The 16,892-nt window shown below is 39.8% G+C and overlaps 1 protein-coding gene across 2 annotated transcripts in view; it reads left to right on the plus strand.

Annotated features, from left to right (window-relative positions):
* Positions 1-16,892, plus strand: part of SSBP2 (single stranded DNA binding protein 2) — a 355,671-nt gene that overhangs the window by 320,487 nt on the left and 18,292 nt on the right. For both annotated transcript variants that reach the window (XM_019516935.1, XM_019516936.1), the window contains 4 exons: positions 762-797; positions 5,739-5,793; positions 9,833-9,903; positions 12,622-12,700. In XM_019516935.1, the coding sequence (XP_019372480.1) occupies positions 762-797; positions 5,739-5,793; positions 9,833-9,903; positions 12,622-12,700 (241 nt within the window). The remainder of the gene's footprint in view (positions 1-761; positions 798-5,738; positions 5,794-9,832; positions 9,904-12,621; positions 12,701-16,892) is intronic.

The raw sequence follows: 16,892 nt of genomic DNA on the forward strand, positions 1-16,892 counted from the left end.
CCCCCCCCCCCCATTCCTTTTGACCTTAGTGGGGTCACTCATTAGCAAAAGTACACATACTGTAACTAACACACACACACACCTATTCCTTTTGACCTTAGTGGGGTCACTCATTAGCAAAAGTACACATACTGTAACTAACCATGTAAAGTTTACAGGATTAGGGTCCAAGAAGCCTCCAATTTCTGATACATTATTTGATTTTTTTTTCCTTACAAGCACAGAACAAACGTTCTTACTGTGTAACAGTGGGGTCAGTAATTTTAAATTGAAGTATCTGGTATTAAAGTCCCTCTGGTAACATTGGAGTGCTGTTATAGCCAGGTTGGGCCAGGAAAATTGTGAGATCCAGGGATTTTTGTGATTAGTATCTTTTATTAAACCAACTGAATAGTTGAAATAGACCTAGATGAGCTTTCTAATGCAATGCATTCTTCTTCAATTCACCTGGAGAAGAATGTACAGCATTCAAAAGCTTATCAAAAGTTTATCCCAAACATGTCGTTGGACCAGTAAAAGATACCACCCCACAAAAAAAAGTCTTGCCTCTTGCACACTGAACCCTTTACTGTAGAATAAATGTTTTCTGTCAGTCAAACAACATTATATTTGTAAACATCAGTATTTTGTTCCTATCTGCTACTGCCCTTCTAAAATTGAAGTTACAAATATGCTTAAAAATCAGAACTTAAATTTTGGTGTGGACTCCATTTATCTATCTTAATGCAGAAATAACTATTTTATTTGTCTTCATATTCTAGATACCATATTCTTCAGCATCTCCTGGGAATTACGTAGTAAGTACAATTGTGTGTGTTTGCTCATTAGAATTGTTGCTACATTTTATTCAGGCAAAGAAATAGTTGTCCAGATGTTAAGAAGAGCCCTTGTGTATTGGTTGAGAAGTGAACATCTGATCTGTGTTTAGTTGTTTTGTCTGCCATATACAGTGCATATGTTGATGTTCATTACTAGAACAGTTATCAGTCTGGTTGGAATTGCCCTGAGTGTTGTGTTTTACTTCAGCATATGTTTCTGTAACCAATACGATATATTGTCTTCAATAATAAAGGAGAAAAAACAGCCTTTTCTTGGTGACTCAGTAGCGTGTTTGCATTCGTGAAATTATGAAAAAAAAAGATTTTTAAAAATTAGGAAGGCTTCAACTTCCCAAAGATGTGTATAATATCTCTTAAAAGGATACTCAGAACTAATGTGTTTTGGGATGTTTTTATTCTCTCATGCTATAATTACCTCCTGGAGATCTGAAAACATTTTTTCCACACAGACTTTTATTTTTTTTTGGCAGTCGTACACTTTATTTTGCAATTGGATTGCTCCTGAAATTGGCATAGTAATTTTTGCTTAGCAAACTCTTTAAAATTTATTATATTACATTTAATAGTAACATCCTATGTCTGTCTTTCATCCTAAAGAACCCAAAGAGCTAAATAATATAGCTGTCATAGAGATATAATAATCTACAATATGCTCTGTTTAGGAAACACTTCGTGTATCAACAGAATAGTTTCCTGTAGACCGATAGGAACATACATTGATGTGTTTCCTGTGACTGAATTGCACCAGAAAAGGCACAGTCCTCAAGGATGGAACTCTATTCTTTGTCTTGTGTTTTTTTTGTCTGATTATGTAATTTTCCAAGAATGCTGTTTGAATTCTTTGTGTTCCTTAGAGTAATGAAGTGAAGATATGATGGGCTGAGGACATTAGAACTGACTCACCTGTCTATTTGACTGAATTGACCTAAATATGTTGATCTCCAGGCCAGGCAACAAATCTCATCCTTCTACTACAAAATTTACAATCTATATTCTTTATCATTGTGCTGTAAATACTGGCTAATTATTGATGCTATTGGAAAGAGTTTTCTGCAGGACTTGTGTTTACTGTCTGAATTCTGTTTTTAAATAAATGCCAAGGGTTTCTAGCACCTCAGAGAGAGGGGAGGAGCTTTTCTATACCTTTAGAAATGTAAAGAAATAAAAAAATAGATCAAGGTCTTAGCTTAGGATCCAGTTCTATGCTCAAATCTAGCCAGAGGGCAGTAAGGGTAGATGGCTGCAACAGAAAAGAAAATAATGCTCTTGCATATATAACAAGGGGAGCGGTGAGCAAGAGATTATTTTACCTGTACCCTTCATCTGACATTGATGAGATTGATACTGCAATGCTATGTCCAGTTCTAATGATCACATTTGAGACATTGCACAGTACCTTTTACTGTACAAGAAAAATACAGTGAGATGTTTCCCTCCAGTCAAGCAATATTATATTTGCTAATATGAGTGTTTTCTCCTTATCCTCTACCTTCCTTTTAAAAACTGAATTTGAACAATATGCTAGAAAATCAGAACTCAAATTTTAAATTGAAAAATTGGTGAGGGTGCAGCAAAGAGACACTCAAATTATTTGAGAGTGAAGAAAAAGCCATACAGTGAAATACTAAGAGATCACAAGCTGTTCAGTTTATCAGAAAGAAGACTGAAAGATGACTTGATTACACTGTGAGAGTACCTTCACAGGAAGAGCTCTTTAAGCTAGAGTAGAAAGGCATTGCAAAAACAAAGGCTAGAAGCTGAAATCAGACAAAATTCAAATTTTAGAGCAGTCACAAACTTGTACCAGTGGGGGTATTTAGCCACTGAAATGAGCTACTAAGTAATGGTTTGTCCATTTCTTCATATTTTTGACAAACACACACAAGTTACTGGAGTCAGTACAAGGATAACTGGGTGAGAATTAATGGCCATTAATCAAGAGATGATCTAATGTTTCCTTTTCTCCTTATGAGTCTCTGACATCTGTAGTAAAGCAGGCTTAATTACTTACACAGCTCAGAAGTACTCAGTAGTCTTGTCCAATGAACCTTTCTTTCATTTTTTGTGTCATTGTGACAAGATATTTAAGCAGAATTTGCAGATTTTGTTTGCAAACTGACAGCCCGTGCTATAAGCACTTCTGCTATGGCCTCAAACTTGTGAACTTTGGGCTGTCAATTATGAGTCTTAGTGTCCACACCACCCCAGTCCCCACCTAGAATGCTACAAAGTGAAAGATAAAGACTGGTAGTTAGTACATTATACTGTTATCTTTGTAACAGCCCGGAAGTGTGTGAGTGAGTGGACTGCAGGGTCATGGTCTTAATGTACAGTTGTCAAACTCATCTGACCCCATGGGATGAATCACTGTCCCTGAGCTGGTGTGCAGGCCAAACAGGGGCCAATCCCCTGTGGAGCAGCCAGGGTCCCAGGTCCAACCCACAGACTGCACTCAGCACTTGCCAGTCTCCCAAAGGGTCAGTCTGGAATGCCGCATGTAGCCTGCACCCCAAACCTGGACTTCCTGTGCTGCAGGTAGTTCTGGGTCCAACCCCTGTGCTGCATGCACTGCAAGCCTTGGGGATAGTGCGTGGTGCATTTGGTGCATGAGGCTGGTATGGAGTGTGTACTCCATGTGGTGCCCCACCAGAATGGCCCAGCATGCTGGCTCTAGGTCCATTGGAGCACTACATGAAGCATCCACCCTGTGCCAGCTCTATAGGCTGTGTGCAGGTTGTGTAGCTATACACCATACATATGCTTCAGGCAGCACACACTAGCACACAGCCCCTGGGGCTGGAATGGGGCACACATTGCCCACAGTGCATAGGCTGGACCTGGCACTGCATGCAGTACAGGGGGCCAGGATGTGTGCTATAAGCAGCACTCACCCTGGACCAACTAACCTCCTGTGCCACCTGCAGTATGCATGTTGCAAGGTCAGGCCACATGCTACATGTGGTCAGTCCAGCCCACAGGCCCGATCTTATGGCTGCATGGGTTGAATCCAGCCTGCAGGCCATATGTTTGACACCTCTGTCTTAACAGGTAAGATACATGTATTCAGACTACACATACATGATAAATTTTCATTAATTTGCAACTAGAGGCATTAATCCAAAAAGCAGTATTACTGATTTTATATACAGGATGTACTGTATCTGAAAATTGTTTATTAGTGTGCTGCTGCCTAATATTCCATAGTTCGCACTGTGTTTTATAAGCCATACAAGTGTGGTTTCTATTGTTCTAATTCCAAAACTTTCCTCCTCTTTCCCAAAATATGTTTTTCATATTATAACAAATATTATATTATAACAGGAGCAATCAGACCTTGAAAGTGCATATGCTGTATGATGTAGTGAACATCATTAATATTGAAATAAAATGATGCTGTTTGGAATAGTAAATCTGCTATTTTTATTTGGAAAGAAATACACACAACAGTGAAAAATGTCTTCTTGTATCATTAATATATAGCATTTTCATATTATGGCAAAACTTAGGGTTGAATTTTTATTGCATATTGGAATATTTTAATCACATCAATAACTGATAGGCTTTCTATATTTCTTCAAGATATTACTGTAGAGGCAGATGTGGTAGGCAAGAAGCTTTGCTGCTGATCATGTTATACAATTAAGTTGTTTAAAATAAATAATTGGAATATTTTTTAAGAATACAACAAGAACAGCTTGCTTAATAATCAGTGCAGTCTGTTTAAATGGTTTGTTGTTATAAACAAATTTACAACACATTAATACAGGAAATGAACAGGGAAAATGAGATATTTTTTGTTTTTTTAAAAGTCTTTAGCAACAAGATTAACTCCTATTTTTAACCTAATACGTATAATGTATGTATCTGTACTCAAGATATATGGATCCAATGTTACTCTGACACTCCTTAATCCTCCATTATTTACAGTGCAAAAAGTGTATGTAATATGAAATAGTATGACTCAGTTCAAAGTTATCAGAACTTGAACCAATCACAGGTTCAGTCTTAGACTCTGAGGAGAGAGACTTCTTTGCAGTGGTGTGCCTCACCCTGACCACCTTATCTGTTCCCATGTGATTCTCAGGCACTTCTGTGGCCAGCAGGGAGTAAGTTATTCTGCCAGTGCCACAGTGAGAAATCTGCTCCATTACTGTCCACTGAGGGAGAGTAATGCTAGTGTGAAACCTGATGGTAGCAGGCAGAGGTTCAGGGACTCATCTATGTCAGCAGTTCTCAACCTCAGCACACCCCTTAAGACTCAATGCATCCCTTGGGAAAATGTCAGCTTTTAGCTCTCGCTGTTTTGGAGTATGGAAAAATAATGGAGCAATTCTTCTGTGGAAAAGAACTCAGAAAAATGGCAGCAGGTCAGAATGTTTTTGTCACTACGGATTTCTATTTGAAATCTCTGGGCTTATCTTGTGAATCATTGTAGGTGTCTGTCTGCTCGCCTAACAGTGCTAATATTGTGCAGCACCCTATGGCACCCGTAAAAGGATCACACAGCATTCCAGGGTGCTGTGTCATCCTGATTAAGAATCACTGAGCTATGCAGTAAAAACAGACCCTGTACCAAGTGCACCTCTTGATGGAGAACAATAGGATAAACGTTTCTTGTTCAGTGTTTCTCCCTGCATCCATGGATCTGCACACAGTAAGTCTCTGGTGTAAGTCAGTACATCCATGGCACATCATGGATTTAATCTGCCCTTGGGTAGATTCGTGGACTTTTCAGAACTTGTCTAATGGAGAACATCTTTGTTTTGTGCTATGGAAATGTATTCCTTTTCAGCAATACAACTGCAACCTTTTTGATATGTTTTTTTCTCTCTTGGATTATCTTTGCTCTAGTTTGACATTTTTCCTTTCATACTAACTGAATATTTTGTACCCTTTCAGGGTCCTCCAGGGGGTGGAGGGCCTCCAGGAACACCCATCATGCCTAGTCCAGCAGGTATCCAAATCTATTAAGAAAATAATTTAAAGACAATGCCAGTAATGTTCTGGATCAGGGGTTAGTAATAAGCAAATAGTTTATTCCTGGTGTAGAAAACTAAGTCATTTGCTACCAGTGAAGAGCAATGGATTCATCCTTCTCATGCACATTTCAGCAAGCAAAAGCCAATTACAAGTTCACCTTTTTTGCATATAAACATTTTTGCACCTCTCTTTCTTTTTTCTTTCTCTCTCCTGTTTTCCTTCTGCTTTGCTGGAGAGAAGCAGCAAGATGGGTATTCTATGTTATTTGTTCCTTCCAGAGCTCTCAAAATCCATTTTTCTGGTCACCATTAGTAACAGAAAGAAAAAAAGAGATAAAATGGAACACACTTTGTTTCGGGTAGTGTTGTTCAGGCCACATTTACCAGCATCTTTTATCCTGTGAGAGTGCCTCAAAAGCATCTAACAGAAGAGGCTTCCAATGGTCCTTGAAGAAGGGTCTCATGGCTTTAGCTTAGCCAACTAGCTCCTTGTTAGCTGCACATTTCCATACATGAAGCCTATGCAAAAATTCCTGTCTTGAAGGAAGGGAGTTTAATGCCTGAATACATACAGTACTTTCTTTCCTTCTGTGAGCAGCATCAGGGATCTGGTAAGCAGGATTTGACTGCTTATGGCCTGGTATCTTGACTTAACCAGACTCTCCACTAAATCAGTCACCTTTCCTCTGGGAATCCTTTACTGATAAAAACTCCTTTGGCCAACATCCCCTTTTATGTCCTTTTTAGCTCCTAAGAAATCATTGCTCTCTGTTCCTAAGAAATTTTTCATCTCCAGAATGCCTTTTATCTTCATTCCAATCTCCCTTACAGCGCTAGTGACACAGAAATAAGAGAGATTCTTTTCAGGAGTAAGAAGCAGATCTTCCCTTGAAATTTTCCCACTAATGATGGAAAATCCTTACTCAGTACATGACTGGCAAATACAACTTGGGATAAAGAGAAGAACCTATCCATTAGCCAGCTGAGAAGTGGATAAATACGTTCTGATAGTTAAATGTTAAAAATTTCTCCTAATAGAAAAACAGGCCCCTGCAAATGACATTCACATCTAAATAGAGTTAAGAAAGGTGTTGTGGCATATATAAGCGGCAACATTTTCCCTAATGAGTTGTTCTTTGAGATGGGGAGATGGGGAAGAATTTGTGGTGCTTTAGGGGCTTCTATTTTCAGCCATCATCTCCCAGAAAATCTATCAAGCAAGCAATCTGGTCTCTGAAAAGAAACTTTCCAGCTGTTAATGTCCCACTGGATCTGACTGCATAAGTGTTTGCACAAGAACCAGTAGGAAATGGAACCTAATCCTTGAGGAGAGCAACCTTCTGTTTCAGAAGGTTGTGGTAGTTGAAGAACTTGTTCCCATTTGGCATCTTCTGCTGCCCCTGAAAACCTTTCTCCTATTTGATAATTTTCAGTAATAAGAGTTTATGCAGGCTAAATATTAGGGAATAGTTCCTTCCTTTCAGACAATATGGTGATATTATTCCCTGCAAACAATGGATTTATCATGTCACCAGGTGTAGTTACTGCTTAGAAAGAGCTACAATAAAAGGTGGGGTCCATGAAAGGAATAGACATTGGACTTGACTTTATCCCCTTGAAGCATTTGTCAACATTTTTGGCTTAAGCCCACAACGCATTCCCTGTACCGAGGCACTTAATTCTAGCATGTGCTCTCCTCCTGTGACCTTTCTATTTAAGAAAATTCATTTCACAGTGTGTAGAAAAGTGGATATACCATTGAGTAGGGAATTAATCTCAAAGCTCATTTATCTCTTTTGTAATTGTCTCTTGGACAAAGAAAGGGGTATTCTTTGTGGAGGAATAGTGAACAGTGGCAATCTGCTCATTTCTCCACTCATTCTACAGCTATGATAGACATTTGGCAAAATCCTCTTTCACTACATGCGTCCAAATGGCAGTTTCCAGCTGCATAAACGACATTTTTGTACTTATGTATAGTTTGCAATTCTGTTACCCATTTAATGTGGATACTCAAGCATCCATATAGCTACAGAGCATACACAGTAAACTACATGAATACACAGATAAATATCTATGTACTTGCGCATAAGTCCTGAAAAAAATGAGGAGGTAGCCTTCCAATGTTCTCATTTCAATATCTGAATAGTTAGAGCGCTTTCCCAGGAAGCACAGTGCTATCCCTGTGGAGTGATCATAGAATCCTGCTCCTCCATATTATACCCTTAAACAAGGATGACTTGAAGTTGTCTTGTTGACTTGCCACTGGTTATCTAGTTGTTAGCTGTTATCCAGCCCCACTCTTAAATCTGAACTTCAGCACTTTGTATTTAATATTAATTGGAAAAAGTGGATGGAGAACAGTGGGTAAATTTCTGCCTCATTGGAAGCAATGGCACAGGCTAGAAGAAAGAACCTGGTTCCTTCAAGAATAGTATCTCTCATTGAGCCATGTACCTCTAGCTTATTCTTTTCCTCCTGGCCCCACATATCTCCCTTTCTTGGTTGCCCAGGGGGCCTGCTTCAAAAGGGGAGCTGGAGAAGGTAATGCCTAACCTGTGGCTTAGTGATTACACCAGTGCAGGTTTAAACCTTCTTTGGGTGACACGGTCCTTGTCCCAGGTCTCTGGACAAGTGCTCTAACCACTTAGTTAATGAGACTAAAACATAGGAGGACTGCCATCCTCCTCCTCCATCATAATACCTGCTCAATGTGGAGTTGTACAATATACGTAAGCCCACATACATGGGTATGTAGCCACTTACCTGCTCAGCTAGTGCGTACCTACTGCACATGGTCAGAAGCTGTGTGGATACTTACGCATCCATGCTATACAGGTAGTAGAATTGCACAGTGGCAAAAATGCCCCTTATGCTTCTGGAAAATTGCCATTTAGGTGCATAAAGTAAAATAGAGGTCTGCCCATAATGTCTTTGTATTGTTGGCTGACTTTCTGAAAACGTGTTCTTCACTAGGTGATTTACTGAAACTTTTCTAAAGTCATTCCCAACTCAGCTAATTGTTTATTCTTGGATAGCATACCCATAAACAAATGTTCTCAATGGCAGTATTCTTTAGAAAACATTTCCTTAATTTGCATCTCTGGCTACAACCTTTTCTGCCTTCTTTTTCCTGAAAAATATCTATGAGTAATGTTAACCATTTCATATGAGCTTACCCTGGCAAATAAGGCATCATAAAGGAAAGCTTCATACATACTGATTCTTTTCAAAGATCTTGACGTTGAGCCCTTTATTCAGTCAAAATATTACATAGCTTGAATTCTGTGCATCTTGTAAGTTAAAATCTGGATTTCGGCTCTGGAAGTCTGAAAACTGGGGACCAAACAGGATACAAAGTTTAGCTAGAACATCTGGATGAATATTAGAACTTTTCGCTGGCTATTATTGTCCACATAATGAGGAGAGCTATCCATTGATTTCCACTGTGGAACCAGCAACATAGAAATTTTTAAGCAAGGAATTCTTTTTTCATAGAGGCAACTGAATGGAAGCAAAATAATTCAGGGGGTTCTTGGAACAAGAACATGTGCTTCAGGAACTCAGTAGTTGCAGATTTACAGATGTTTTAAACATCTGTAAATCTGCAACTACTGAGTTCCTAATGCCTAAATCTAGAATGTAGAAGTAGTCATTTCAGCCACTTAGACCTCCATTATATCTGATTCATACTTGAGTTCTCCAGTTTGAGTGGTCACACATCACTTGATTCTCATCCAAAAAACTCATGTCTACTGGAATGCTTTATATTTCTGAACTATTTTAAATCAATTATGTGATATATACAAAACATTCCTTGCAGTCAGTTATTTCTTTTCATAGCTGTGTAGCATGAATAGGAATACATAGAGACAACAATGAAATCTTCCATAACATTGTCACTGTGTAACAGTCGCTCAGATTTAGAAGAAATGTTGAAAAGATAAGAAGAAAATGAATTAGATTAACTTTATCTAAAGACATGTCTTGGCACTTAAATAATATCTGTTTCAGATTCAACCAACTCTGGAGACAACATGTACACATTAATGAATGCAGTACCACCTGGACCTAACAGACCTAACGTAACTATGAATTTATTACATATTTTTTCTGCACTGTACTGTCTTGTTTTACCCAAATCACCAGACTTCCATTATATCTGATTTATACTTAAGTTCCCCAGTTTGAATGGTTATACATCAGTTGTTTCTCATAAAAATTCATGTCAATTGGAATGTTTTTATGCATCTGAAATACTTTGCATCAATCATGTAATACATATAAAATAGCCGTTATCACCGGTTTTTCTGAAAAGAAAACACCTTAAAATTTGTCCATGTAAGGCAGGTAGATGACTAAGGTGGACAGACAGACAGACAAAGGTAGATGTTAGGGACATGACTTAGGCCACACACAGGTGTTACTTTTCTACTGGGAAAATCACTGCTCTCTTGGTAGAAACTGCCAGCTTACAGGTATTCATTCAGTTTGTCTCAGAGAATACATGACTGATCTGGGAGAAAAGTCTTCCCTGAGAGAGAATTTCTCTTATTAGAATGGATACCTATAAGCTTGACTGCTCCCTGATTGGGAGGAGTTGAGCAGCAGCTTCCCATATGCTTTCCCCAAACCGGGGACTGAAGGTAAGGGGGACATTTTCCCTGCAGCTCAGCTCCCCCAATCAGAAGAGTTGAGCTGCTACTTCCCCCTGCCCCCATCCCCATAGCGTTCCTGAGATCAAGGGACCTGGGTCTGAAGAAGACTCAGAGAGCCGTAGCAGCTGGACTCCACGTAAACATCCTGAGAGTCCAACTACAGCTTCCCTGGCACCCTTCCCAAATGGGGGTACCCCTGTCTGGAGAAGGTGTAAGGAGCAGCAGCAACTCAAGTTTTCCTGGGGCTGAGAGGAATTTGAATGGTCCCCACATGTTCCCCAGACTAGGGAGACCCTTAGAAATTTCCAGCACTAAAAATGAACACCTGTTCATACCCTAAATTTGTCACATTGCAGTGTACGGAGCTGGCATCCAGTAGCATATCATCTCTGAACAGCTCTGGTAGCTCCTATTACTTTCTACAGAAGTGATTCTTCTTAGGAGAAAAATGTCTGTACCCCTGAAGAATATGAAGAAAGCTTTTGAGTGTAACCCAGTGAAATGATGTCTTGCCAGTTCTGTAGATGGATAATATCAATAGCTTTATAATGAATGAGGCCTGCCCTTTTCATCTAACTGTGGTTAAAGTTAAAGTAAGCCTATTTGAGACAGTTTAAAATTAACCTTATTCACTATGCCAGGACTGTCCAAGTACTCAGTGGTCAGGAGCCACATGCCACATGGGCCACAGACCTGTTCAGGTCAGTTTACCTCCAGGTGACCTGCTACATCCAAGCAACCTGGCATCCCCCCCACCCCTCCCCTTCCACATGTGCAGCCTCACCTTGCTACCAGCCAGGTGCATTGTGCAGGCAGCTCCCTCTTCTTCTGCTGCATGCAGTGCAGGCAGCCTGGTTCTTCTGCTCAGACAGCTCCCTCTGCCACATATGCAGCTGGGGTACCCCAAGTCCCTGGGCCATAAATACAGCATAGGCAACCAACTCGGGTCTCCCACTGCCATGTGTACAGCATAGGCAACCCAGGTCTCTTCTCCCTCCCCCCACACCTTGCACACAGCACAAGCAGCCCAAGTCCCCTCAAATGCATCCCAGGTGCCCTCCCCCTATGTTCAGGACAGGCAGCCCAGGTGTCCCTCTGCTACATGTGCAACAGAGGCAAGCCAGGTCCCCAACCCCCGCCCATGTGCATAGCACAGGCAGCTCAAGTCTCCACCACTGCACACACAGCATGGACAGCCCAGGTATACATTTATGTATCCCACTAAATGGGCAGCCCAGGTCCCCACCATTGCATTGCCTCACTGCCGGGAGTGGGGACAGGAAGCAGAAGCCGGGGAGGGAGGGAGGGAGAGCTTGGAGCCCCCAGCAGCCACTGCATCAAAAACAGTGAGGGTAGTGGTAGCCAGGAGCCAACAGGCTGTACGTTAGCCCCTTGCAGGCCACCAGTTAGACAGCCCTGCACAATATTGCCAGTAATTATTTTAGCCAAAACAGCAGCAATACAAAGACTGCTGAGAACTTAGATTTACAAATAGAACTTTTTTCTCTTTCTGGTGCTTAAGTTTTGTTTTGTTGTCATTTATGAATAGTTAGAGACTATGATGAGACCCATTTGAAAAATAGGTTGTCAAACATCAAGTAACAGTTGAAGTGCAATACATTTACTGAAATTCTTGGATTCTTATTAATAATGTAGTGAATATCTTTGTTTTCAATTCAGTAACCAAGATTTAAGTCACTGAGCTGTACTCCAGATGCTGAACTGTCATAACCTAGTAGTATTGCAGAAACAATGTGATGTTATCTGCTGTGGTTGTCAGAACAGAAATTTTGAAAACTGATCTAACTCTGGCCTAACTCTGGGCTTATTGAAGTAATTACTAAAATTTCCATTACTTCAGTTAGGTCAGTGCTGAGTACTTCTGATTCACTGGCCATGTTCTGGCGTTCTGCGCACAGATTAATTTCTCCAGAGGTCAGGGCAAAACACAGTAATTGAGATAAATCATGGAAAAAATAAGTAAAAACAATGTTAATTACAATCACAAGAAAACAATACATGCAGAGATGTAGAAGTGGAAAGAATTTCTCCCATTTGGGTGTATTTGGTTTTTGCTTATAATGTGTGCTTCTTAGATTATATGATGTATACCCATCATTAATCCTAACCATGATCCTTTTGCAGTTTCCTTTGGGCCCAGGGTCAGATGGCCCTATGAGTGGTTTGGGTGGAATGGATTCACATCATATGAATGGCTCTTTAGGTAAGAATAACAAATCTGATGAATAATTGCTTTTTATAAAAATACCACAATACCCACAGCTATAAATTAAATGACAATTGTACATGAAAATGATTTCAAGATTTGAAATACTTGTTCTACATCTATCAAAGGTTTGAAAATGATTACATATCAAGATCTATTAAGATGTCTCTGAGAAAAGAAATACCATATTTACTTGTATACCACACAAACCTTTCCCCCAAAATTAATGTCCCAAAATTGGTGTGGGAATCTTAAGTGGGGAAGCCATTTTTCTAGTGGAGTCCAGCAGATGCAGATCTGGAGTCTGGGGAGATAAGCAGGGGAGGGGTGAAGTGGTGCAGTCAGACCCCCAGCTTGTGTCCTGCTCCACACAAAGTTTAAAACCAAGTGCCGAGCAGCAGTGGTATTTCTATTCAGGCAACACATAAGAAAGTCAGTTGACTTCATGGCTCGTTATAGTCTACCAGCTTCCTGCTAATTGCTCTTCACTTGGCAGATGTTAACCCTTTCCCACTTTTTCTAGTGGTGCTGATGTTCAACTAATCTACTCTTTCTTTGGCAGTGTTGCTGTTAGCTACTCCTGGTGTCTCTTCTCCTGTTCCATAGCCAAATATACTATGTTAGCACTTTTCAAAATCTTAGATCTGTCCTTAGCGGTAACTACAGTTTCAGCTTGTTGATGAACAGTCAAGAGTTGCTGACAGTTCAGCTGTGAAAGGGTAAAACTGTAGCTTTTGCCCCAACAGAAAAATGAGAGTAAGGGAGTTGATTAGGTTTTATCCCTGCTCTGTGCAGCCATAACTCTGGAAACATTTTTTTTCTTCATTCTGCCTTTCTTACAGCAAAGTGTATCTTTATTTGAGGGTGTATGGTACAAAAGAAAATACACAACTACATATGTTGCTATCCAGATCATAAACTATATTTCTCCCACAGGTTCAACTGTCTGACTTGCACTATACGCATTCATATATCTCCTAAGCAGTACTTTTAATATTCCATGCTGTGATAAGATTCAAACAGCTGCCTTTTAATCAACAAATCAGAAAAATACAAACCAAATATGTACTCTATTGCATGGTTACACCTGTCTTCAAAGCTATAACATTTTTTATGTAGAACTTACATATAGGTAACTTTCAGAGGTCTTTTAAAACGCATTCACCATATTTTTCTCTTTTGAAATCAGCATGGTCTAGTAAACACATTATAATATCTATTCAGTGTAAAAAGGGAAGCAGAATTAGGGAAAGTATCATTTGAAGGTCAGTGTAAGTCACGGGAACACGGACCTGATGAACAGGAACTTCTGACCTGTTGAAGACTTGACCTGATGCATTTGAAAGCTTGTCTAACTCTGTCCCATCTATACAGTTGGTCCAATAAAAGATATCACCCTAAGAAATCCTTGCCTTTTTCTACAATTAAGCATAGAGAGGGTGAGGCAGTTTACAGGAGCTTCTGAAAAGCCTAGGTGACTTTAAATACGTATATGGGGCTTACAATAACAGAGCAGCTGGCTCTATTTCTCCACTCCAGTCAGTGATAATGTGGGTAAGATGCAGCTAAGAGCTCTCACTTTTCCCCCTACATCCAATCCCAGATTTTGTTACATTGTCACCTGTCTATTGAACAATATATCTTGAGACCTATCCCCTTAAGAATCTACCTCTGAATGTAATGGAGAGGATGTTAGCATAGCTGAGGCCTGAATCCAGTCCAGAATTTGAAGCCTGGAAAACAAGATAGAAGAATGTGAATGAGGATGAGAGTGGGAAAGGCCATAGTGAGATGAGGGGGTGAGAGAGTTTTAAGCTTAGAAAAGAATTCACCAAAACTTCCTTATCAGACTTATTTGGTGCAATTTAAAATACATCACAACAAAGCAAATTCTGAAGAATCTTTTTTTCCAGGGAAGCATTTTCCTGAAATTTCTAAATTACTTGAATTATGCCATTTTGCAATTTTTCAATAAATTCCTTCACGTTTTTTATAAATTGGCTGAATTTTTAATTAAAATTAATGCACATTATTTCCAAGTCAATTAAAGTTATTAAGTATCACTTTTTTGCTATTATATATCATAGACTGAAAATAACTTCCTAGTTATAAGATTAATTACAATTAAAACAGTTGTGAAAGAGCTTTATATCTGCTTAGCATATGGTTAGATATTTTCTTCAGTAAACATTATCAAATGCATTCAAATCAGTTGTGACAGATTTTACTTATATAAATTTTAATTTTAAATACTCCACTAGTTCTTTTAAGAAAATTATTACATGACAGACCTTCAAGTCTTGCCCAGTTTTATAATGCATAACCAAATCTTGTATCTCTTCATAAACTGATAAATCTCCTTTATGCCCTCACTATTAGTGGAAAGCTGTTCTAGAATCTTATTTGCTCTGATGATTATGACTCTTCATCTAATTTCCAGCCTAGAAACATTCTTAGTTTATATTTATTCTTGTGCCAACATTGTATTTTAACTTAAGTCTTCTCCCTCCCTAGTTTTGATAAAGAACAAGAGGTTACCTCTCAGCCTTCATTTCCCTAGACTAAACGAGCCAACCTCTTCTCTTGTAAATTCCCTGATCATCGCATTCCCTGATCATCCCATAACCCTCCCCATGAGGTCTTACTAGGATTTTGTATAATAGCATTAACACTTCCCAATCTCTAGTAGAAATATCTATCCTGATATATTCAAGGTTCACATTAATAATGAAAAAGTCATGTCAAACTCACACAGTTGAATTATAATTGTTTTCTGGTCAACTAATATACCCAGGGCTTTCCCTTCTTTTGTCATTTTCAATTAATGAGTACCCAATGTGTAGCAGAAATTCTTGTTATTAGTCCCTAAGTGCATGACCTTGCACTTCTCAGTATTAAATTTCCTCCTGTTTTTATTACTCCAGCCCTCAAAGTCATCCTGTTACCCTGAATGATATTCCACTTCTCCCCCATCTTTATGTCATCAACACATTTTAATAACACACACTTATCTTTTGTATCAAGATCATTAATGACTATAGTAAATAAAATCGATCCCAAGATCAATTCTTGAGGACACCCATTAGTAACCTTTAAGAGAATGTCTAACAAGAGTGGTGGCTATTTTTTCTGTCATGGAAATCACAGTTCTTTAGAAGTTTTCTGTTTTTTCTCCAATTAAAACAGCATTTTCACAGGCATGCACATACACACCTAGATTTGACTGTGCCATGTAAGCACTGATGTAAGTAGGGAGTCATGCAGCATTATATATCCTAGGGGTAGTTGTACCTCTCAGTTCTTGAGCCTTTCAGTCTGCCTAGATGTTGGTTAAGCTGCTTCATCTTAAGAATTCAGAACACTGTACAAACCAGTTCTGTGGCTCTCCCTCCTGCTAATAGTCTTGGACTAATGGATATGCTAGAAGCATACAGAGATAGCTGTTAGGGCAGTGTGAAGCTTCAGTTGCTGGTTCGATTCAGCTGAGATTTGGCCTGATTTGGCAGCCTAATCTCCAAATCTGAATCATAGTTTCATAGTTTGTAGGGTTGGAAAGGACCTGAGCAGATCATCAAGTCTGACCCCCTGCCATGGCAGGAAAGAGTACTGGGCTCAAACAACCCCAGCAAGGTATTTGTCTAGCCTTGTCTTAAAGTCCCCCAGGGTAGGAACCAGCACCACTTCGCTTGGAAGTTGGTTCCAGATCCTAACCACCCTGACAGTGAAGTAGTGCCTCCTGATATCTGATCTGAATTTACCCTCTGCCAACTTGTGACCATTATTTCTAGTCACTCCTGGTAGTGCTCGGGGGAACAGGGACTCCCCCAATGCCTGCTGGTCCCCTCTCACTAGTTTGTAACAGGCCACTCAGCCTTCTCTTGTGGAGGCTGAATAGGTTCAGGTCCCATAGCCTGTCCTCGTAGGGCCTGCCCTGCTGCCCCCGATCATGTGAGTGGCCCTCCTTTGGACCCTCTCCATGTTGTCCACATCCCTCTTGAAGTGCGGCACCCAGAACTGGCGCAGTACTCCAACTGTGGCCTGACCAGTGTAGCATAGCGGGGGAGGATCACCTCCTTGGACCTGCTTGAGATGCATCTGTGGATGCATGACAAGGTGCGGTTCGCCTTCCTGACTGCGTCCCCACACTGTCAGCCCATGTTCATTTTGGCATCAGTAATGACTCCAAGAT

Source organism: Gavialis gangeticus, unplaced genomic scaffold, assembly GCF_001723915.1.
Source record: "Gavialis gangeticus isolate Ggan-Ray unplaced genomic scaffold, GavGan_comp1, whole genome shotgun sequence".
Classification (NCBI taxonomy): Eukaryota; Metazoa; Chordata; order Crocodylia; family Gavialidae; genus Gavialis; species Gavialis gangeticus.